At 40.7% G+C, this 22,811-nt stretch overlaps 1 protein-coding gene across 1 annotated transcript in view; it reads right to left on the reverse strand.

The window, feature by feature from the left end:
- Positions 1–1,197: 1,197 nt before the first annotated feature.
- Positions 1,198–22,811, reverse strand: part of HCLS1 (hematopoietic cell-specific Lyn substrate 1) — a 34,056-nt gene continuing 12,442 nt past the window's right edge. Inside the window, exons 5-14 of the mRNA XM_055568342.1 lie at positions 22,127–22,237; positions 20,243–20,297; positions 5,839–5,949; positions 4,928–4,983; positions 4,252–4,321; positions 3,447–3,658; positions 2,925–3,029; positions 2,172–2,415; positions 2,003–2,071; positions 1,198–1,803 (exon numbers count right to left, since the gene is read on the reverse strand). Of these exons, the coding sequence (XP_055424317.1) occupies positions 1,667–1,803; positions 2,003–2,071; positions 2,172–2,415; positions 2,925–3,029; positions 3,447–3,658; positions 4,252–4,321; positions 4,928–4,983; positions 5,839–5,949; positions 20,243–20,297; positions 22,127–22,237 (1,170 nt within the window). The 3' untranslated portion in view covers positions 1,198–1,666. The remainder of the gene's footprint in view (positions 1,804–2,002; positions 2,072–2,171; positions 2,416–2,924; positions 3,030–3,446; positions 3,659–4,251; positions 4,322–4,927; positions 4,984–5,838; positions 5,950–20,242; positions 20,298–22,126; positions 22,238–22,811) is intronic.

The raw sequence follows: 22,811 nt of genomic DNA on the forward strand, positions 1-22,811 counted from the left end.
GCTGAACCCAAGTTTAGATACTGGTTATAGCATGGACTTCAGATTCTTTACCATCTGAGCTACCAGGAAAGCCCCCATCTTCTACCAACCCTATACCAAATCCTGACTTTCATTTTGATTTGATTTTGCTTTGCCTAGGGTCTCCTATTCTGGACCTTGCCAATCCCAATGGCTTTGGGTTAGATAAACTCACTGCGTCCTGATCTCATCCCCATACTTTGCTTGATGACTTGTTTTTTGCCTATCACTGGCTGTCCAAAGGTCCTCACCTCTTCTACCAGCCTCAGCCCTATACCACAGAGAAACTTCATGTACCACAGAGAAACTCAATCTACCTTCCTACATGGCCACTGATTTCATTCACCCAGCTACAGGGAAGCCTAGACTTTCTTTAGTAGAGGCCACTATCTTTGACTCCAAATCCTTTTCTCATCTCATTGTTCCCTTTTGTGCTTAGTAGCTCAGTCATGTCTGACTCTTTGCAACCCCATGGACTATAGCCTGCCAGGCTCTTCTGTCCATGGGGATTCTCCAGGCAAGAATACTGGAATGGGTTGCCATGCCCTCCTCCAATGGATCTTCCCAGCCCAAGGATCAAACCCAGGCCTCCGCAGTGCAGGCAGATTCTTTACCATCTGACCCACCAGGGAAGTCCAAGAATACTGGAGTGGGTAGCATATCCCTTCTCCAGAGGATCTTCCCGACCCAGGCATCAAACCGGGATCTCCTGCATTGCAGGTAGTTTATTTACCAGCTGAGCTACCAGGGAAGTCCAATTGTTCCCTTTTAGTTTTAATCTTTTGTTGTTGGCCAAATCTTTTCCTCTTCTTTTCCCCTAATTTGTGCTTCTGCCTTAGGCAACATCATGCACTAAAGAAATGTCTTTACTCCCGGGTGGAAGGTGGCTGACCTCTCACAACTGCTGAAGCCAGTAGAAGTTGAACTGCTTAATGTAGACCCTTCCTGGCCTCTGTTTCCCAACCTAACTGCCATTCCCCAGGCCCGTCTGTTTTTGGACTGGATATCAGTATAGTCTAAGGAAAAGGCACAGCCCTTGACACCAGGGTTCAGAGTGATGGGCAGTGGTTGGAAGGACTTTTCTGAATATGCGAAAGAGGGAAGGAAAATTACTTCTACCTGTAATGAGAGTTAGGGTCACTGAGGGCCACGTAAAAGTACTATTTACCTCAGAATAGAAGTGAGCCATGGTCCCACTTTATTTCCAATTTAGGACCCATCAGAGAGAAGAGTCAGAGATATCTCTGCAGAGAAGGAAAGTGAGAAAACAACACACCTAGGAAAACTAGGAAATATAGACATACCTTGCCATGCAAACAGACCAGGGAGCGCAGCACTCACAAAGGGAAGCAGAGTTAGGGGTATGGGTTAGAGGGGGCACTCACGGGGAAGGAGGCAGGGCCACAAGATAAGCATCCCTGAGATAATCCTGGGTACGCAGGATAGAGAAGACACCGAGCGGAAGGAGACCCCCCTTCTTCATGCTGCCTCTGCTCCAAACCCTGATGGAGAGGGAGAGGGAAGTCTGCCTAGAACTTCAGGCAACTCATGACATCCTGTCAGACACCTGCAGCAGAAATGGAGAGCAGCTGGAGGCAGAGCCACTGGGGATATGCAAAGTCACAGTGCAGCAAGAAGACAGGAACAGTTACTGGAGGAGCTTGACATAATTTGCAGGGAAGAGTCCAAAGTGGCCGTGGCAACGTCCCCGCCACCAGCCCTCGTCCACCATCTCAATGTCAGTGATGACATCATCTGGGTCAAAGGAAATCTCATCACTTCCCTCTGGGGAGAAAATGGACAGACTATTAGGATGGTCAGGCAAGAATCCCTCCACCCCTGTGCCCCCTTTAAACCTCAGGAAGGGAAAGAGGCCTGTCCTTGATGCCAAGTCTGGGGCCCTATTCTGACCCCCAGAATCCACCTGCCTCACATGTATCAAGGGGCTCCAGGCACCAGATCCCTCAGACCACTCCCAACCTACCTCCTTGGTAATCATACAGGGCTACAGCTGAGATCCCAGCTCCAGCCCCAGCTGGGTGGCCTGATGATCCTGCACAGTGAGAAATATGAACATGGTCTTACCAACATGGAGAAGGAAAACAGACAGGTCCTTCCATGTAATGGGGGAATTCTTCTGCCCCACCACTCACCAGCCAGAGTGGAAAAAAAAGAGGGATCCTCAGGCTCGAGCACATCCTCATAGTCTGCCTCTGCTTCCTCGTCTTGCTCATGTCTGTCTATCTCCTCAACATCCTCGTAGTCATTCTCAGGCTCGGGTTCAGGCTCGGGTTCAGGCTCGGGCTCAGGCTCAGGCATTGCTTCATACACTGGCTCTTCCTGCAGCTGGAAGACTTCTGGAGTCCTGGGGGGCAGAGCTGGGGCCTCCTCATTGTCCTGAGAAAAGACAGTATACTTGAAGCAAGGTGACTTCTGTGTACCAGGAGCTGCCTCTCCAAAACCTCCCAATGGAGGACTGCTGGACCCTATCATCCACATGCTTCCACTTCCATGTCCATTCCTGGCTCCTTCTAACAGCCTCTCCTAGGGAACAGTCTCTCACCCCTCTTCCTTCTTCAACCTCTTCCCACATCCATCCACTCAAAACACCTACCAATAGATGATGTTAATAGAAGGGGAATGTAAAAGGTATGAGGAGAAGGAAATGGAACACAAGTCAGATTCCTTGGAACACCAGGAAAACATTGAAGCAAAATCTAAAAGGGGAAAAGATGACAGCTAGGATGACTAACTGTCCTAGTCTGCCCAGGACTGGGTGGTTTCCCAGAATATAAGACTTCCAGTGCTAAGGTCAGGATAGCCCCAGGCAAACCAGGGTGGTTGATCAGCCTGCAGGACATGAGGAGATGGGAAAGGTTCGGATCTTTGGGGGGTGGTCTGCTTACCTCTGGGGGATCCTGCCTTGAGGGCAGGGCAGGTACTGGTTGTTCCCTCTTGGTTCTCACAGGCCCAGGCTCTGATGACGGACAACTCCCTGCTGGAGGCCAGGCCTGTGAAGGATGAAGCATCTCTCCAGTGAGCAAGAAACTTTATCTTCTCTCCTGTACTGGAACACCCCTTCCTGTCTCTGCCAATTCACATCTATCATTCCTCAAGATGGGCTCCAACCTGAAATGACAGCTCCTTCCTCTTGTTCTTGCAGCAGTAACTGACTGCACTGCCTGGTGACCTATCTTTTGTAGAACCATGTAAATCTTGGGGTTTTTTCCACTGAGCATTCTTATATGTATATATGAAGCTTAATTACACAATTAGATTGAGATCTTCTGAAGACAAGGATAACAATTGTAGATTTTGCTAACACAGGGGAGTTCTGGGTCTTACTTTTTACTAAGGATACAGATCTCCTTAGGCTCTTGTCTGGGCAAAGAATGCTGGATGTGGATCCCGGAGGGCCGAGCACTTACCTCTGAGGAGATTTTCTTTGGCAATGGGGCTGGCGCCACCGGCTCTTCCCTAGTGGCCACTGGTTGCTGAGCCTCATGGCTCATCTTTACCAAGGCCTTTCTCTCTTGTTGCTGCCTGGCCATCTGTTGTGCCTTCTCCTCTTCCTCCCGCTTCCTCTTTTCCTCTGCCATGGACTCAAATTTTGCCTTCAGCCCACGGGCACCACTAGAAGCTACAGACACAGTCAAGAAAAATTAGGGTTGTCTTGGGTCAGAGGTAGAAGAGTAGCACTGGAAAGAAGAAGAGTCAGTTAAACATCCAGAAGAAGAGAAAATCGAGATGGGACTCATGGAAATGGAGGTAAAGAGGTGTTAATGAAGGAACAAGGGGCTTATAGGAGGATAAGGTAGCCCTGAAGCCTAGATTTTCACATAGCCAGACCATGTGATCTCAGGCTCTTACTCCTTCTAAGGCTTGGTCCCCTAACCTGCATCCTTCCCTGTCCACATTTCTTAAATCTATATGCCCTCAGGCCACCATCTACCCACTGTCCCCCATCCAAAGTTCCTTTCCCTTTGTGTTCTTCCCAGATGGCTCCCCCCATCCCTGTGCTCTCTACATATAGTTTCTTCCCCAGTGTCACTCAGATATCCACCTAACCTAATTTTTTTTTAGGAGAAAGAATCTGGGAAGATGAGGATAAGGGTCAAGTCTACCTCAGCTAACCTAGGTAGTTAAATGCTTGGAGTAGGTAGTCTAGGAAGAAAAAAAGAATGAGAAGGCAGAGGAGATTGAGGAGCACAGAGAGAGGGAATTAAAACTCACCAGCCTCTATGGGTGTTGTCTTCTTGTAAGCTGTGGTCGGGGCCTCCATTTCATTGAAGCCAACAGCACTCTGAAGGTAGAGGAATAGTATGTGTAGTGGTGGGGAGAGGGAAGGGAGTGATAGTGACCCAGAAGGCAGTAGCAGGGATTGGGGCCACTATAGGAGGTCTCCCTAAACTTTTGATGCTCAGTAGTAGTTAGGGTATTCAAATATTGTTGTTTTGCTTCAGAGAGATGGGTAAAGAAGTTCTAGGCTTGTAGGACTGGCTCTCCCTTTAAAAAAGCTCAGTGTTCCTGGAATCTCACATCTTTTAAGTCCAGTTGCCTGGAATGCAGGAGTACATGAAGTACATGCAGTACATGCAGAGGTGTAGGGAAAGACTGAATGGATTGGGGCCAGGTTATTGACTGAGTTAATCAATACCAAGCAATCAGTGAAGTTTTAAACACTTTTCCCTGGAGTTTTTCTGCCTCCCTATCTCTCTCTGCCTCTTCACTCTCCTTGATAAAGCTCAGGCTTCAGAAGACATACCCATTAGATGCTGAGGGCAGTCAATAGGAAGAGCAGGAGGACAATGCAGGGCACCTAGCTTTGCTCATCCTTTTACCCACTTTGCCTCTCACTCCATGTATGTCAGGGAACTCTTCCCAAGACACTGGTGTTCTGGTGCTTTACCTTATCCACTCGGTCCTTCTGGATGCCATACTGCCCGCCAAAGCCCTTGGCATAATCTGCAGGATGGAAATATCTGAGAGTCACAAGAGGAGTTAAGTGCTAGAAATGTATGGGAAGAGGGAGTAGGAGCAGTGGGAAGGAGGACCAGAAAACAGGAATGAGGAAAACAGAGAGACCGATGAGGAAGTGTGTTAGTCAGGAATAGACAGAGGAATGGGTGGGAAAAGATGAAAAAGGATGGGAAAAAAAACACCTGGGAGAGAATGGAGATATGAGACATGGGAAGAGAGAAACAAAAAAGAGAGAAGTGGCAGAAAAGGGCAAAATATAAAAGGAATAAACAGGAAAAATTAAAGCGAGAAGTTCTGTGTAGCATAGGGAGCCCAGGCACTCTGTGATAACCTGGAGGGATGGGATGAGGGGAGGGGAGGGAGGGAATGTATGGATAATTATGGCTGATTTACATTGTTGTATGGCAGAAACCAACACAATATTGTAAAAAAAAAAAAAATTTAATTTAAATTTTAAAAAATAGAAAAAAAAATTAAAGTGAGCCCCCCAGCCATCCTCTATGTGTCCCAGGGAAGAAGGCCTCTCTCTGTGAAGCAGAGGGGCCCCTAAGACTCACAGCCAAATCACACTCTTGCCATCAGCCAGCCCGCCCGTCTTCACCCATTCCTCAATGACCCCTTCTCTTTGGTCACCTTCCTGTGTCCTGCTCCTAAGCTTGCTGCTCTCCTCTCCATCCCTGCGGGTCTCCCCCCACCTACCCCCATACAGGTAATGCATACTCTTCACCCTACCACTTCCTGTATGACTCGTATTCTGGGTCCTCTGTGTCAACTTTCAGGAAGAGCAGAAGGAGGGCTCCATGTACACTATGGCCTCCCTCCTCTCCAGCCCCAACTCACCTCTCTGGGATTCATGTTTCTCTGTCTCTCCCTTGTAGTCATATCCGAGAGCTGCCTTGTCCCGTTTATCCTTCTCTATCCCATAACGGCCACCAAAGCCACGAGAGTAATCTGCGGTGGAAGGAGCAGTTGTGAGAGCCCACTCTCAGTCCATGGGAAAGTGCTTGGAAGAGGAGTCAGGAGGGGTGGGTGCAGGGTGATGGGGCCTGGGAAGATAGCGGGGCCCGAATCAAAGGAAAATGGAGTTCTAAGCCAGCCTTTGTAAGTTTTAATTCAACAATGTTCACTCTTTCCCTCACTTCCATTCCAAGACAGAAGATTATTTCAATTTTTTCCCTTCTTCAAAGAAGGAGAAAATACAGAGAGTGTAAGGAGAGACATCCAGAAAAAAAGACAGATGCACGTGAACTACATGTCTTTCCCTAATTCTATGCAAACATGTGGTAATTTGAGAAAGATATAATGATCTTTTTTAAAAAAAAACAGTAAATCTCAAAAGAAAACAAGAAAAAAAATTCCTGGTTCCAGGAACAAACAGAGGAATCAAAGTAGTAGATATGATGGTAATTATGAGCTGACACAGAAAACCCAAGCTGTTTTCAGTCACAAATTTAGTGCCTGGAGAATAGGATGTAGGATCTGAGGTTCTAGTTTCTATACAAAAACAGGTAGCTGGAGCAAGAAAGTAAGGCTCTGCCCACTTCTATAAAATAATTCTAGAAAAAGTCTACTACTTGTCCAGGGAAATGGTAAGAGGAATTCTAGTTTTTTAGCATTTGGAGAAGATTTTACCTATGAGATTTGTAAGCTCCAAGCCTGCACCTGAATGTGTGAGATACAAATATCCAGTTTCATACTACTTATATTATACAGAAATTCTAAGCTGAGAGATTAATTGAATACTGATATAGGAAAATATATACCACAGAAAGAGTAAGCATCAGAAAGATGACATGAATATGAAACAAAGTGGACTTCAAGACAAAATGCATGATAAGAGACTTAACACATGATAAAAGGGCAATTTGTCCTTCATCAGGATTAAATATGATGAATCAAAATTATCAGAATCAAAATTCATGAAACAAAGCAGAAAGAGAAAGAGACAAGTCTATGACCATAGTCAAAAATTTTAACACTCTTTTCTCATTATTAATAAAAAATTTAGACAAAAAGGATCTATTAGAGAAATCCCAAACAACATTATCAACAAGACCTAATTGACATTTATAGAATATTGCATCCCCAAACCTCATGATATACAGTTTTTCTATGCACATATACCAGCCACCAAGATAGACCATATACTTGTTCATATAAAAAGTTTCAGTACATTTCAAAAGATTGGAATATGAGATATCATATCCTCTGATTATAATAGAATTAAACTAGAAGTTCATAACAATAAAATAAGAAAATTTCCCAAATTTCTGGAAAATGAGCAATTACACTTTTAAATGACTCATGGAGCAAAGAAGAAATGAAAAGGAAATGAGTATTTTGAACTGAATAAAAAAATTAAAATATATATAACATTGTGGAATGTAGCAAAAACAGGGTGTTTCCCAGGTGGCGCTAGTGACGAAGAACCTGCCTGCCAATGCAGGAGACGTAAGAGACATTCAATCCCTAGGTCGGGAAGAGCCCCTGGAGAAGGGCACGGCAACCCGCTCCAGTGTTCTTGCCTGGAGAATCCTGAAGGCAGAGGAGCCTGGCAGGGTATGGCCCATAGGATTGCATAGAGTCAGGCACGACTGAAGTGACTTAGCACACACACACACATATAGTTTTAAGTACCCATGAAATAAGCAAAGGTTTAAAATCAATTTTCTATGTTTCTACCTTAACAAGAAAGAACCAACTAAACCCACATTAAAATGAAAGAAAAAAAAGTACTGAAAATCAGAATTCAATAAAATTTTAAAAATAAGTAAACAATGGAGAAAATGAGCAAAGTAAAGATACTTCTTTGAAATTAATAATAAATAATATTAAAGAACCTCTAGCAAAATAATTAAAAAGAAAAAACTACAAATTAATAATATCAGTAGTAAAAGTGAACATGTCACTTATAGATCTTACAGAGGTTGAAAAAAAAAAAAGGGAATACTATAAATGAATCTATACCACTATATTTGAAAATATAGATAAAATGGAAAATGTCCTTGAAAAGCATACATTACCATAATAAGAAAAAAATCAGAAGACTGACTAGACCTGTATCTATTTACGAAATTGAATTCATAATGGGAAACAAAAATTGTAAAGAGAACATGGTCTTTACTATTAAGACCCTGGAACTCAGCCAGAAATAAAGGCAGAATTTCTCTGATGGGAAATATTCTCAATCCAAGGGCACATAACAAGTATCCCTGTCTCCCCACTGAAATAAATTTGCAAAATGTAATAAATTATAAACTATCAAAGAAATAAATAACCATGATGGAAAATAGATTAGTTGAACAGAAGAATTGGTGTCCCCAAGAGTTGCAAATAGTATAACAATGTGAAAGAAACTACAAAATGAGTATTTTAAAAATAACTAAAGTGCTTAAAGAAAGGGAAAAATATAATGAAAGCAATACGAGATTAAGGAAAAGAAATCAGCAGATTTGCAATAAAATCAAATGGAACTAGTACAAACGAAAAACAAATGAAATAAAGTTGAAAAATTAGTGGATGGCTTAAACGATCGTTAAATACAGCTGAAGGAAGAGTTAGAGAACTTAACATAGATCCAAGGGGATTACCCAGAAAGCAACATAGCAAGATAAAGAGATGAAAGTAGAGAACAGAAATTAAGAGACATCAAGAACACAACTCGGGGTGGCAGTCCCAAGATGGCAGAGGAATAGGGCAGGGAGACCACTTTCTCCCCCACAAATTCATCAAAAGATCATTTGAATGCTGAGCAACTTCCACAAAACAACTTCTGAATGCTGGCAGAGGTCACCAGGCACCAAGAAAGGTATTCTCTTCAAAAGGAGGTAAGACAAAATATAAAAGGCAAAAAGAGAGACAAAAGAGTTAGGGAGGGAGACCTGTCCTGGAGAGGGAGTAGTGAAGGAGGAGACATTTCCAAACAGTAGGAAACCCTCTCACAGGCGAGTCTGTGGGGAGTTTTGGAATCTCAAAGGGCAACATGACTGGGAGGAAAAAAAAAAAAACACCCACAGAATAGGCGCCTAACTCTGCCAGCAGAGAAGTAGCCCAGACACTTGCATCTGCCACCAGTGAGCTGGCGCTGGACAGGGAGGCACGGGTGCCATCAGCGGTCCTTAGGGTAAGGGCTGGGCCTGAATGCCCTGAGGGCAATCTGAAGGAGCTAAAGTGAGATAGCAACTCAAACTGTGGGATTGTCAGAGAGGGAAAAAAAAGAGAGAGAGAACTTTCCTGCAAAAGGCTCCAACTAGCAGCCTGCCCACTCACAGAACTAAGGATTAAACAAATACCAAAGGAGAGCTAGCTGGCTGCATACAGACCCCTCCCCACCCCCACCAGAGGCAGAGAGGCAGATGTGCAACAACCAGAGCCAGAAGGCAAGGGGCTGCTCCAATCTCGGCCCCAAAGACCAGCATCCTCCACCAAACTGTGAGCAGGCTTCCAGTTGCTAACCATGTCTTCCTGGATGGTTGACATCTGCCAGGAGGGTCGCAGCCTGAGGTAAGCTCCCCAGAGGAGACACACAGCACACCTGAGATAGTCTCACAGCACACCCAGGAAGCTGAGCGCCCAGGACCAGCGACGTGATTAAGATGTACGGTCCCCCTTGGACAGTGCGCTTGCCAAGCACCTGGTCACCTGAGCTGCTTGGACCAGGGAAGGGCACAAAACACATGCTCAACCGAATCTGTGCCCTTGCGGCATACCCGAGAACCTGACCCAAGCAGCTTAGACCTGGGAAGTGCAAAAAACCCAGGGCCTGCTTTGGACAGTGCCCTGCAAAACACCCTGCAGCCTGAGCAGTGTAGACCCAGAAAGCACACGCTGCTGTGAGCTGGGGCAAACCCAGTGTGGTCCATACACTGTGAGCACTTCCCACACACACCAGCAATATTTGTTTGCGGTGTTCCTCCCTCCCCACACCACAACTGAACAAGTGAACCTAAATAAGTGACCACCTTTGCCCCCTTGTGTTGGGGTGGAAATTAGACATCAAAGAGACTTGCAAACAGGAAACCAACATAAACAAAGAAGAGGGAACTGCTCCAGAAGTGACAGATGCAACAGATTAAAACCCTGTTGTTAACACTGATTAAGCATTGGAGGGGGCCTATAGACCTTGAGAACAAGTACAAGCTGGAACAAGGAACTATATGAAACTGAACTGACCCCACACTGCTCCAGAGAAATTCTTAGATATATTTTTACTATTATCATGTTTTAATTTTTTTAAATTTATTACTCCTTTAATTTTCATTTTTATAACCTACTATTGCTTTACAAAAAAAAGACCCTATTTTAAAGCAAATTTCATATATATATTTTTTATAATTTTTGTGATTGATTTTGTTTTGTATTTTTAATATTGTATTTTTGAGAGTCTAACCTTTACTCTAGATTTTTAATCTTTGCTCTTTGTTATTTGTTATCAATTTTGTACCTTTAAGAATCCAATCTTCAGTATCCATTTTCACTTAGGGGTGTCATTACTGGCTTGATTGCTCTCTCCCCTTTTGACTCTCCCTCTTCTCTCCCAGGTCACCTCTATTTCCTCCCTCCCTCTTCTCTTCTCTACTTAACCCTGTGAATCTCTCTGGGTGTTCCAGGCTGTGGAGAACACTTAGGGAACTGATTACTGGCTAGATTGTCTCTGCCCTTTTGACTCCTCCCTCTTCTCCGTCTGGTCCCTCCTCCCTCTTCTCTTCTCTATGTAACTCTGTGAATCTCTCTGGGTGTTCCAGACTGTGGGGAGCACATACAGAATTGATTACTGGCTAGATTGCTTTCTCCCATTTTGACTCTCCCTATTCTTCTCCTGGTCACCTCTATCTCCCTCCTCCCTCTTCTCTTCTCTATGTAACTCTGTGAACCTCTCTGGGTCTCCCTCGCTGTGGAGAATTGTTTCACCATTAACTTACATGTTTTATCATCAGTGCTTTATGGATGGAGAAGTCTTGAGGCTGCTGCTGCTGCTAAGTCGCTTCAGTCATGTCTGACTCTGTGCGACCCCATAAACGGCAGCCCACCAGGCTCCCCGGTCCCTGGGATTCTCCAGGCAAGAACACTGGAGTGGGTTGCCATTTCCTTCTCCAATGCATGAAAGTGAAAAGTGAAAGTGAAGTCACTCAGTCATGTCTGACTCTTAGCGACCCCATGGACTACAGCCCACCAGGCCCTCCGTCCATGGGATTTTCCAGGCAAGAGTACTGGAGTGGGGTGCCATTGCCTTCTCCAAGGCTACTGTAAGAATAAGACTAAAAGCCAGAGGCAGGAGGCTTAAATCCAAAACTTGAGAACATCAGAGAACTCCTGATTCCAGGGAAAATTAAAAGACAAGAGCTCATCCAAAAGCCTCCATACCTACACTGGAACCAAGCTCCACCCAAGAGCCAACAAGTTCCAGAGCAAGACATATCATGCTACTTCTCCAGCAAAGCAGGAATGCAGCACTGACCATTAAAAGAAAAGCTGCCCAAAGCCATACCAAACCCATAGACATCCCAAAGTTCACTACTGGACACTTCATTGCACTCCAGAGAGAAGAAATCCAACTCCACCCACCAGAACACAGACGCAAGCTCCCCTAACCAAGAAACCTTGACAAGTCACTAGTCCAATCCCACCCACTGAGCAACCTCCACAATAAAGAGGAACCACAAACTTCTAGCCTATAGAAAGGGCACCCCCAAACAGAGCAATTTAAACAAAATGAAAAGGCAGAGAAATATTCAGCAGATAAAGGAACATGAAAAATGACCACCAAACAAACAAAAGAGGAGGAGATAGGGAGTCCACCTGAAAAAGAATTCAGACTAATGATAGTAAAGATGATCCAAAATCTTGAAAACAAAATGGAGTTAAAGATAAATAGATTAGAGACAAGAATTGAGAAGATGCAAGAAATGCTTAACAAGGACCTAGAAGAAATAAAGAAGAATCAACCAATAATCAATAATGCAATAACTGAGATCAAAAGCACTCTGGAGGGAACCAACAGTAAAATGAGTGAGACAGAAGATAGGATAAGTGAGGTGGAAGATAGGATGGTGGAAATAAGCAGAGGAAAAAAGAAAAAAGAATGAAAAGAAATGAGGACAACCTCAGAGACCTCTGGGACCATGTTAAACACCCTAACATTCAAATCATAGGAGTCCCAGAAGAAGAAGAAGACAAAAAGAAAGGGCATGAAAAAGTACTTGAGATAATAGTTGAAAACTTCCCTAAAATGGGGGTGGAGATAGCCACCCAAGTCCAAGAAACCCAGAAAGTCTCAAGCAGGATAAACCGAAGGCAAAACAGCCCAAGACACATATTAATCAAACTAACGAAGATCAAACACAAAGAGCAAATGTTAAAAGCAGCAAGGGAAAAGCAACAAATAACACACAAGGGGATTCCCATAAAGATAACAGCTGATCTTTCAATAGAAACTCTTCAGGCCAGAAGGGAATGGCAGGACATACTTAAAGTGATGAAAGAGAAAAACCTACAACCCAGAAAACTATACCTAGCAAAGATCTCACTCAAATATGAAAGAGAAATCAAAAGCTTTACAGGCAAGCAAAAGCTAGAGAATGCAGCACCACCAACCAGCTCTTCAACAAATGCTAAAGGATATTCTCTAGACAGGAAACACAGAAAAGGTTTATAAACTCGAACCCAAAACAACAAAGTAAATGGCAATGGGATCATACTTATCAATAATTACCTTAAATGTAAATGAGTTGAATGCACCAACCAAAAGACAAAGACTGGCTGAATGGATACAAAAACGATGCCCCTATATATGCTGTCTACAAGAGACCCGCCTCAAACCAAGAGACACAAACAAACTGAAAGTAAAGGGCTGGAAAAAGATATTTCATGCAAATGGAGACCAAAAGAAAGCAGGAGTAGTAATACTCATATCAGATAAAATAGACTTTGAAATAAAGGCCATGAAAAGAGACAAAGAAGGACACTATATAATGATCAAAGGATCAATCCAAGAAGAAGATAAAATAATTATAAATATATATGCACCCAACATAGGAGCACCTCAATACGTAAGACAAATGCCAGCAAGTATGAAAGGGGAAATTAACAATAACACAATAATAGTGGGAAACTTTAATATCCCACTCACACCTATGGATAGATCAACCAAACAGAATATTACCAAGGAAACACAAACTTTAAATGATACAATGGACCATTTAGACCTAATTGATATCTATAGGATATTTCACTCCAAAACAATAAATTTCACCTTTTTCTCAAGTACACACGGAACATTCTTCAGAATAGATCACATCCTGGGTCATAAATCTAGCCTTAGTAAATTTTAAAAAATCGAAATAACTTCAGGCATCTTTTCTGATCACAATGCAGTAAGATTAGATGTCAACTACAGGAAAAAAAAAAACTATTAAAAATACAAACATATGGAGGCTAAATAACACACTTCTGAATAACCAACAAATCATGGAAGAAATCAAAAAAGAAATAAAAATATGCATAGAAACAAATGAAAACATGACAACCCAAAACCTATGGGATTCAGTAAAAGCAGTGCTAAGGGGAAGGTTCATAGCATTACAAGCTTACCTCAAGAAACAAGAGAAAAATCAAATAAATACCCTAACTTTACTAGAAAAAGAAGAAATGAAGAACCCCAGGGTTAGTAGAAGGAAAGAAATCTTAAAAATTAGGGCAGAAATAAATGAAAAAGAAACAAAGGAGGCTATAGCAAAAATCAACAAAACTAAAAGCTGGTTCTTGAGAGGATATATAAAATAGACAAACCATTAGCCAGACTTATCAAGAAAAGAAGGGAGAAGAATCAAATCAACAAAATTAGAAATGAAAATGGAGAAATCACAACAGACAACACAGAAATACAAAGGATCATAAGAGACTACTATCAGCAACTATATGCCAATAAAATGGACAACTTGGAAGAAATGGACAAATTCTTAGAAAAGTATAACCTTCCAAAACTGAACCAGGAAGAAATAGAAAATCTTAACAGACCCTTCACAAGCACGGAAATAGAAACCATAATCAAAAATCTTCCAGCAAACAAAAGCCCAGGACCAGATGGCTTCAGAGTGAATTCGACCAAAAATTTAGAGAAGAGCTAACACCTATCCTACTTAAACACTTCCAAAAAATTGCAGAGGAAGGTAAACTTCCAAACTCATTCTATAAGGCCATCATCACCCTAATGCCAAAACCAGACAAAGATGCCACAAAAAGAGAAAACTACAGGCCAGTATTGCTGATGAAAATAGACTCATTTAACTCAGATGACCATTATATCCACTACTGCAGGCAGGAATCCCTCAGAAGAAATGGAGTAGCCATCATGGTCAACAAAAGAGTTTGAAACGCAGTACTTGGATGCAATCTCAAAAACGACAGAATGATCTCTGTTCGTTTCCAAGGCAAACCATTCAATATCACAGTAATCCAAGTCTATGCCCCAACCAGTAATGCTGAAGAAGCTGAAGTTGAACGGTTCTATGAAGACCTACAAGATCTTTTAGAACTAACACCCAAAAAAGATGTCCTTTTCATTATAGGGGACTGGAATGCAAAAGTAGGAAGTCAAGAAACACCTGGAGTAACAGGCAAATTTGGCCTTGGAATACGGAATGAAGCAGAGCAAAGACTAATAGAGTTTTGCCAAGAAAAAAAATCAGCCATAGGTATACATATGTCCCCTCCCACTTGAACTTCCCTCCCATTTCTTTTCCCATCCCACCCCTCTAGGTTGATACAGAGCCCGTTTGAGTTCCCTGAGACATACAGCAAGTTCCCATTGACTATCTGTTTTACATACAGTAATGTAAGTTTCCATGTTACTCTCTCCATACATTTCACCCTCTCTTCCCCTCTCCCTGTGTCCGTAAGCCTGTTCTCTATGTCTGTTTCTTCACTGCTGCCCTCCAAATAAATTCTTTGGTACCATCAAACAAACAAACAAAAAATACTCAACAAAATTCTAGCAAACAGAATGCAACAACATATTAAGAAGATCATACATTATGACCAAGTGGGCTTTATCCTAGGGATGCAAGGATTTGTCAACATTCACAAATCAATCAGTGTGATATACCACATTAACAGATTGAAGGATAAAAATCATATGATTATCTCGATAGATGCAGAGAAAGCCTTTGACAAAATTCAGCACCCATTTATAATAAAATCTCTCCAAAAAGCAGGCACAGAAAGCACATACCTCAACATAATAATAGCCATATATGATAAACCCACAGCAAACATTATCTATCCTAAATGGTGAAAAATTGAAAGCATTTCCCCTAAAATCAGGAATAAGACAAGGGTTCCCACTCTCACCATTACTATTCAACACAGTTTTGGAAATTTTAAGCCACAGCAATCAGAGAAGAAAAAGAAATAAAAGGAATACAGATTGGAAAAGAAGAAGTAAAACTCTCACTGTTTGCAGATGACATGATCCTCTACATAGAAAACCCTAAAGACTCCACCAGAAAATTACTAGAGCTAATCAATGAATATAAAAGTTGCAGGATATAAAATTAATACACAGAAATCCCTTGCATTCCTATACGCTCACGAACAATGAGAAAACAGAAAGAAAAATTAAGGAAACAATCCCATTCATCATTGTGATGAAAAGAATAAAATACCCTGGAATAAATCTACCTAAAGAAACAAAAGACCTATGTATATAAAACTATAAAACACTCAAGAAAAAATCAAAGAGGACACAAATATATGGAGAAATATACTATGTTCATGGATTGGAAGAATCAATATAGTGAAAATAAGTTTACTACCCAAAGCAATCTATAGATTCAATGCAATCCCTATCAAGCTACCAATGGTATTTTTCACGGGACTAGGACAAATAATTTCACAATTTGTATGGAAATACAAAAATCCTCAAATAGCCAAAGCAGTCTTGAGAAAGAAGAATGAAACTGGAGGAATCAATCTGCCTGACTTTGGACCATACTACAAAGCTACAGTCATCAAGACAAGTCATTAATACGGGCACAAAGACAAAAATATAGATCAGTGGAACTAAATAGAAAGCTCAGAGATGAATCCATGCACCTATGGGCACCTTATCTTTGAGAAAGGAGGCAAAAATATACAATGGAGAAAAGACAATCTCTTTAACAAGTGGTGCTGGGAAAACTGGTCAACCACTTGTAAAAGAATGAAACTAGAACACTTTCTAACACTATACACAAAAATAAACTCAAAATGGATTAAAGATCTAAATGTAAGACCAGAAACTATAAAACTCCTAGACGGAAACAGAGGCAAAACACTCTCTGACATAAATCACAGCAGGATCCTTTATGACCCACCTCCCAGAGTAATGGAAATAAAAGCAAAAATAAACAAATTGGACCTAATCAAACTTAAAAGTTTTTGCACAATGAAGGAAACTATAATCAAGGTGAAAAGACAGCCTTCAGAGTGGGAGAAAATAATAGCAAAAGAAGCAACTGACAAAGAATTAATCTGAAAGATATACAAAGAGCTCATGCAGCTCAATACCAGAAAATAAACAACCCAATCAAAAAATGGGCCAAAGAACTAAACAGACATTTCTCCAAAGAAGACATACAGATGGCTAACAAACACATGAAAAGATGCTCAACATCACTCATTATCAGAGAAATGCAAATCAAAACCACAATGAGGTACTATCTCACACTGGTCAGAATGGCTGCTATCAAATAGTCTACAAACAGTAGATGCTAGAGAGGGTGTGGAGAAAAGGGAACCCTCTTATGCTGTTGGTGGGAATGCGGACTAGTACAGCCATGATGGAGAACAATGTGGAGATTCCTTAAAAAACTGAAAATAGAACTGCCATACAAACCAGCAATCGCACTGCTGGGCATACACACTGAAGAAACCAGAACTGAAAGAGACACGTATACCCCAATGTTCATCGCACCACTGTTTACAATAGCTAGGACATGGAAGCAACCTAGATGTCTATCAGCAGATGAATGGATAAGAAAGCTGTGGTACATATAAACAATGGAATATTACTCAGCTATTAAAAAGAATGTATTTGAATCAGTTCTAACGAGGTGGATGAAACTGGAGCCTATTATACAGAGTGGAGTAAGTCAGAAAGAAAAACTTACCAATACAGTATATTAACGCATATATATGGAATTTAGAAAGATGGTAACGGTGACCCTATATGCGAGACAGCAAAAGAGACACAGATATAAAGAACAGGCTTTTGGACTCTGGGAGAAGGCGAGGGTGGGATGATTTGAGAGAATAGCATTGAAACATGTATATTACCATATGTGAAATAGATCACCAGTGCAAGTTCGATCCTCGAAACAGAGTACTCAAAGCCAGTACACTGGGACAACCCAGAGGGATGGGATGGGGAGGGAGGTGGGAGGGGGGTTCAGGATGGGGGAACACATGTACACCTATGGCTGGTTCACGTCAATGTATGGCAAAAACCACCACAATATTATAAAGTTATTAGCATCCAATTAAAATAAATAAATTAAAATAATTTTTTTGTTTGTTTGTTTGTTTTTTAATTTTATTTTATTTTTAAACTTTACATAACTGTATTAGTTTTGCCAAATATCAAAATGAATCCGCCACAGGTATACATGTGTTCCCCATCCTGAACCCTCCTCCCTCCTCCCTCCCCATTCCATCCCTCTGGGTCGTCCCCGCACATCAAAGGAAACTATTAGCAAGGTGAAAAGACAGCCTTCAGAATGGGAGAAGATAATAGCAAATGAAGCAACTGACAAACAACTAATCTCGAGAATATACAAGCAACTCCTACAGCTCAACTCCAGAAAAATAATCTTTTTTTAAAGAACACAACTTATCAAAATATTTTGAATGCAGTGAAAGCAGTGCTCAGGGCAAACAATACATCCATTAGAAAATAAAAAAGATCTGAAAATCAGTAATTTAAGTTTCCACCTTAGGAAATAGAAAAAGAAGAACAAATTAAATCAAAAGTAAGCAGAAAAAAGAAACAAGAATTAGAGCAAAAAATCAGTGAAATTAAAAATAAGAAGCCAATAGAGAAAAATCAAGAAAACCTAAAGCTTACTTGAGAAGATCAGTAACATAGATATGCCTCTAGTCAGGCTAACTAAGAAAAAGAGAGAGAACATAAATTACTCATACCAGAAATGAAAGAGGCTACATCACAACAGATTTCAAGGAAATCAAAACAATAATAAAATAATACTATGAACAATTTTATGCCCACAAATTTGATAACCTACATAAGATAGACCAGTTCCTTGAAAGCTGCATCTGCCAAAACTTACACAAACAGAAACAGATGATCTGAATAGGCTTGTACCTACTAAGTCCACAGTTTGACAGTTCCTTACAAAATTTAACATACTCTTGTCATAGGATCCAGTGTTTGTACTTCTTGGTATTTATCCTAAAGAGTGGAAAATGTGTATCTACACAAAAACCTGTGCACAGAAGTTTTTAGCAGGTTTATTCATAATTGCCAAAACTTGGAAACAATTAAGATGTGTTTCAGTAGGTAAATGGGTCAAAATGGTCTGTGGTCCATCCAGACAAAGGAATAATATTCAGGACTAAAAAGAAATTAGCTATCAAACTATGAAAAGACATGGAGGAAACTTAAATGCATATTACTCAGTGAAAGAAGCCAATCTAGAAATGCTACATGGTATGTGATTTCAACCATATAATATCCTGTAGAAGGCAAAACTATGGAGACAGTATTAGTGGTTGCTGGGGAGTGAGGGGAATGAACAGGCAGAGCACAGAGGATTTTTAGGGCACTGAAAATACTTTGCATGACAGTATAATGATAGATATATGTCACTATACTTTTGTCCAAACCCACAGAATGTACACCACCAAGAGTGAACCCTAAAGTAAACTATGGAATTTGAGTGATTTTGATATATCAACATAGAATCATCCTTGACTTTAAAAAAAAAATTCTGTTCAATAATGATGATAACGGGGGAGGCTATGCATGTGTAGGGACAGAAGTGTATTAGAAATCTACGTACTTTTCTCTCAATTTTGTCATAAATCTAAAACTGATATAAAAATATAAAGTTTGGTTTTTTTAGCATGTATGAGAGAAAAGAGAATGAAAAGTTCTAATACACACCTGAGTTTCAGAAGAAAGAATAAAAGAGAAGAGAGGACAGGCACTACCCAAAGAGAAAATGTCATATTGAAAGTTATCTCTCAGGTTGAAGAGGAGCAGTAAGTCTCATGTAGAATAATAAAAATAGATCTAACACCTGGACAAAGACTGATGATATCTCAGGATATCAGAGACAAAGGAAAAATTTTTCATGAGACCAAAAAATACAATAAATTAAAAATTTAAGAGACGAGACATGCTACCTATAAAAGAATGTTGATTAGACAAACCCAAGAGAAATGCCAGAGATGATGAAATAGTATCTTCAACATGATGAAGGGAAAATAACAATGAAGAATGGATAAAAATAAATTTTTTTTCAGACAAAGTCTGAGAGTTCTTTCATAAGCTGTCACTGAAAGAATTATCAAAGGATATACACTAGCAATGAGGAAATAGAGGAAGCAAGGAGGAAACAATGAACTAAACAATGATGAGCTAGGAAGTTGATAACCACATTGGTCAGTTTAAATAAGCATTCACCTAGTAATAATAATGATTAATTTTGGGGGGGTCTAAAAACAAACAGATGGAACCAATATACTGGATTACAATTATCCACTTTTTACAAAGACTTTAGAATGTAGAAGAAATGTAATTAAATTATTCTATGTTTCCTGTATTACTCATGAAGAAACAGTGACTAATTTTAAGTCACAGATGCATATTAATAGTTAGGAATAATTTCTTAAAATGAAGGAGTATAATATCTTATTTTTAATCCATTAAAGGGGAAAGGGGGCTAAAAAATTGACCAATGATGTAGAAAGTGATGAAGGAGGGACTTCACTGGCAGTCCAATGGTTAAGACTCCATGTTTCTACTACAGGGGGCACGGTTCAATCCTGGGTCCAGGAATTAAGGTCATGAATGTCACGTGGCATGGCCAAAGGACAATAAAGCAATAAAGGAGAAAGAAGCAAGCATAGGCTTGGATTTTAAAAACAAATAAAGTAGTGGGGAACTGGGTCATGGAACTAAAAGGAGTTGATGATGGCTGTTGGGAGCTGAAGTCTGAGCAGTCAGGTTGAAGTGCAGGGTCCTTGCCTTTCTGAGATGTGTGTTTCTCCACTTCTCCTTTGTAATCAAAACCAACTGCTGACTACAGAGAAAAGGAGAGAGAATCAGTTAGAGTCAAAGTTAATGTTTCCCCTTCCCTCACATACCCTTAACACCTAACTCAGCCCAGGAGTTAGTTGTAGGGATTCAAAGCTGAGTATGGGAGTCCAATGTAGAAACAAAAAGTACCCTGACAGGCTGGTGTAAAGGCAGCGTGCTACAGAGCAATGACCACGAGCTCTGCACACAGATAGATCTAGATCCAAATCCTAACCTCACTTTCCTTTTTATAGTTGTGTAACTTTTTACTTTTTTAATATTCCTGAACCTCAGGTTCTTCAAACATGAAATAAAAATAGGTATATCTGTCTTACTAACTCAACTGTAAAATGATTCCAGTATATTTGGGATATTGTGAGGACTAAATGGGAAAGATACAGAGAGTGTAGGTCACTCATTAAGTCAGTGTTTTTCTTCCTAACTCTTACTAAACTAAAATGAGACAATAACTAGAAAAGTGCCTTGTAAACTATAAAGCACTGTGTACATGTTAAGAGATATCATCCTATACTGACTGATTACACTACACTTCTCTTTTCTTACACAGCAGCTCAAACCCAGAGATGTGGATTTTGCTGGATAAGAGGCAGCCAGGAGAATCTGGATCCTAGCTGCTTTGGGCCTGGATATCTTGGCAAATACCTAACATAGCTGTGTCCCCAAATGGCATAGTAATTATGAGTCTCTAAGCAAGTCTATATTTTGCATTTTAAAAGCTATCAGTATGTATTTTTTATTGATTTACAAGACACACTGGCTGTTAAGGTGAATAGTTTGTAGCTGGTGAGGCAGAAGATGAAAGAAATAACAATGAAAGAGTAGGCAAAAGCAGAAGGGGGGCCAAGATGGAAGGGAAATTCCACCCTGATTAGAGAAGAACATTACAAGCTCCATATTTCCATTACTGCTTTTAAACATTATCCTCTATGGTTCTCCTTTACTTTACAGTATGTTTTTAATTTTTCTGTGTTTTATTTTTTTAACGACCTACAATTCAAATAACATTCTAACACTTAGCTTTAAGGATTCAGGCCCACTTATTAACAACTGCAAGTTAGAAAAAAAAATTAAAAGCTCAGGTAGCAGTGAAGACAGCCTTTCTGTGCACTGCTGCGGGGCAGAGATACTACTTCGCACCATAAAAAATGAGCTCAAAGAAACTGATCTACTAAGGTGTGACAATGAGAACAGGAATGAGTTATCAATCTTACTCTCCTGACCACTCTGTCATCTGTACTCATACTGTCCTTTCTTTTTCTCTCTCTTCACAACTACTCTTTGTACAAAGGACTCTTTGTACAAAGAAGTCCTTAAAAACACCTGGACTGTAGCCAGTTGGTGCTAAATGCTGTGAAAAGTAACATTTACATTCTAAAAGTAACCTTAATTAGTGGTTTTACTTGATTATTTGCTACCATTGTAATAATATTTCAGCTGATATTTCTGTTTTCCTGAAAGGCATAAATATTTATAAGACTTTGCTATTAGGCCAAAGGAGGAGCTTTGGAATTTCCACTTTTCTCTTCATGCACACAGGACTGACAATACCAATGGCTTAGGGATTCCTGATTCAGAGTTTGAGAGTCTTCGTCTCTTTTAAATGAACACCTTTCAGCTCAGGATGTGGCCTCCAACAGTGGCACCAAAGAACTTGCTGAGGTAGTTGTGTGGGAGCCATTCTCATGATGGACCCTCCTTGAGACCACTGCCCCATGCTTCCACAGGAGAAGCACAGGCCTACATTCAAGGTATTGTTGGTAAGTCCCACATGATCTGAGCTGGATGGTGCAGGGAGAGAGTGTTGTCACTTACCTTGTCTGCCCGGTCCTTCTCAACTCCATATTTACCCCCAAAGCCTCTGGCAGCATCAGTCTGAGAAGAGTGCTTCTCCACCTCAGCAACATACTCATGGCCCACGGCACTCTGAGAAAAATCAAGGCGGGAATAAGTAGATAAAAAATGACCAAAGAAAAAATAAAATGATGCAGAGATAGGACAGGATGTAAGAATACAAGAAATTTCATTCTGGGTCATACTGATAACCTATGTTGATATATACTATATATATACTATACTGATAATCTGACAGTAGCGCCAAGGAACTTGTAATGGGAGAGCACCGTAACTTTTTCTGGAGCCGTGCACATCCTGCTTCTTCTTTAATACCACTAGGAACCCATCCTTTAGGAAACTCCCATAAGATGGGCTGGGAACCAGAAGGATAGAGACTGCATAGACAGAGTGGTGTTTAAACCAGAAACAAAAGAGGTTGAAACAAGGGCTTTGTGTATCGAAATAGGAATGAGGCTAGTTACCGAGGAGAGACCTAAGGGGACTGATAAGATGCCATACCCAGCACTGAATATTTCTCTAACACAACCAGGTGCTTTTGTTTTGGATCTTTGTTCCTATAAGACCATCAAGGCTCCGAAGTGCCACATGAGCCCTGATATTAAGTGACTGACTCTTTATACCAAATGGGGCTGGTAGACAATTC

Source organism: Bubalus kerabau, chromosome 2 (assembly GCF_029407905.1).
Source record: "Bubalus kerabau isolate K-KA32 ecotype Philippines breed swamp buffalo chromosome 2, PCC_UOA_SB_1v2, whole genome shotgun sequence".
Lineage (NCBI taxonomy): Eukaryota > Metazoa > Chordata > Mammalia > Artiodactyla > Bovidae > Bubalus > Bubalus kerabau.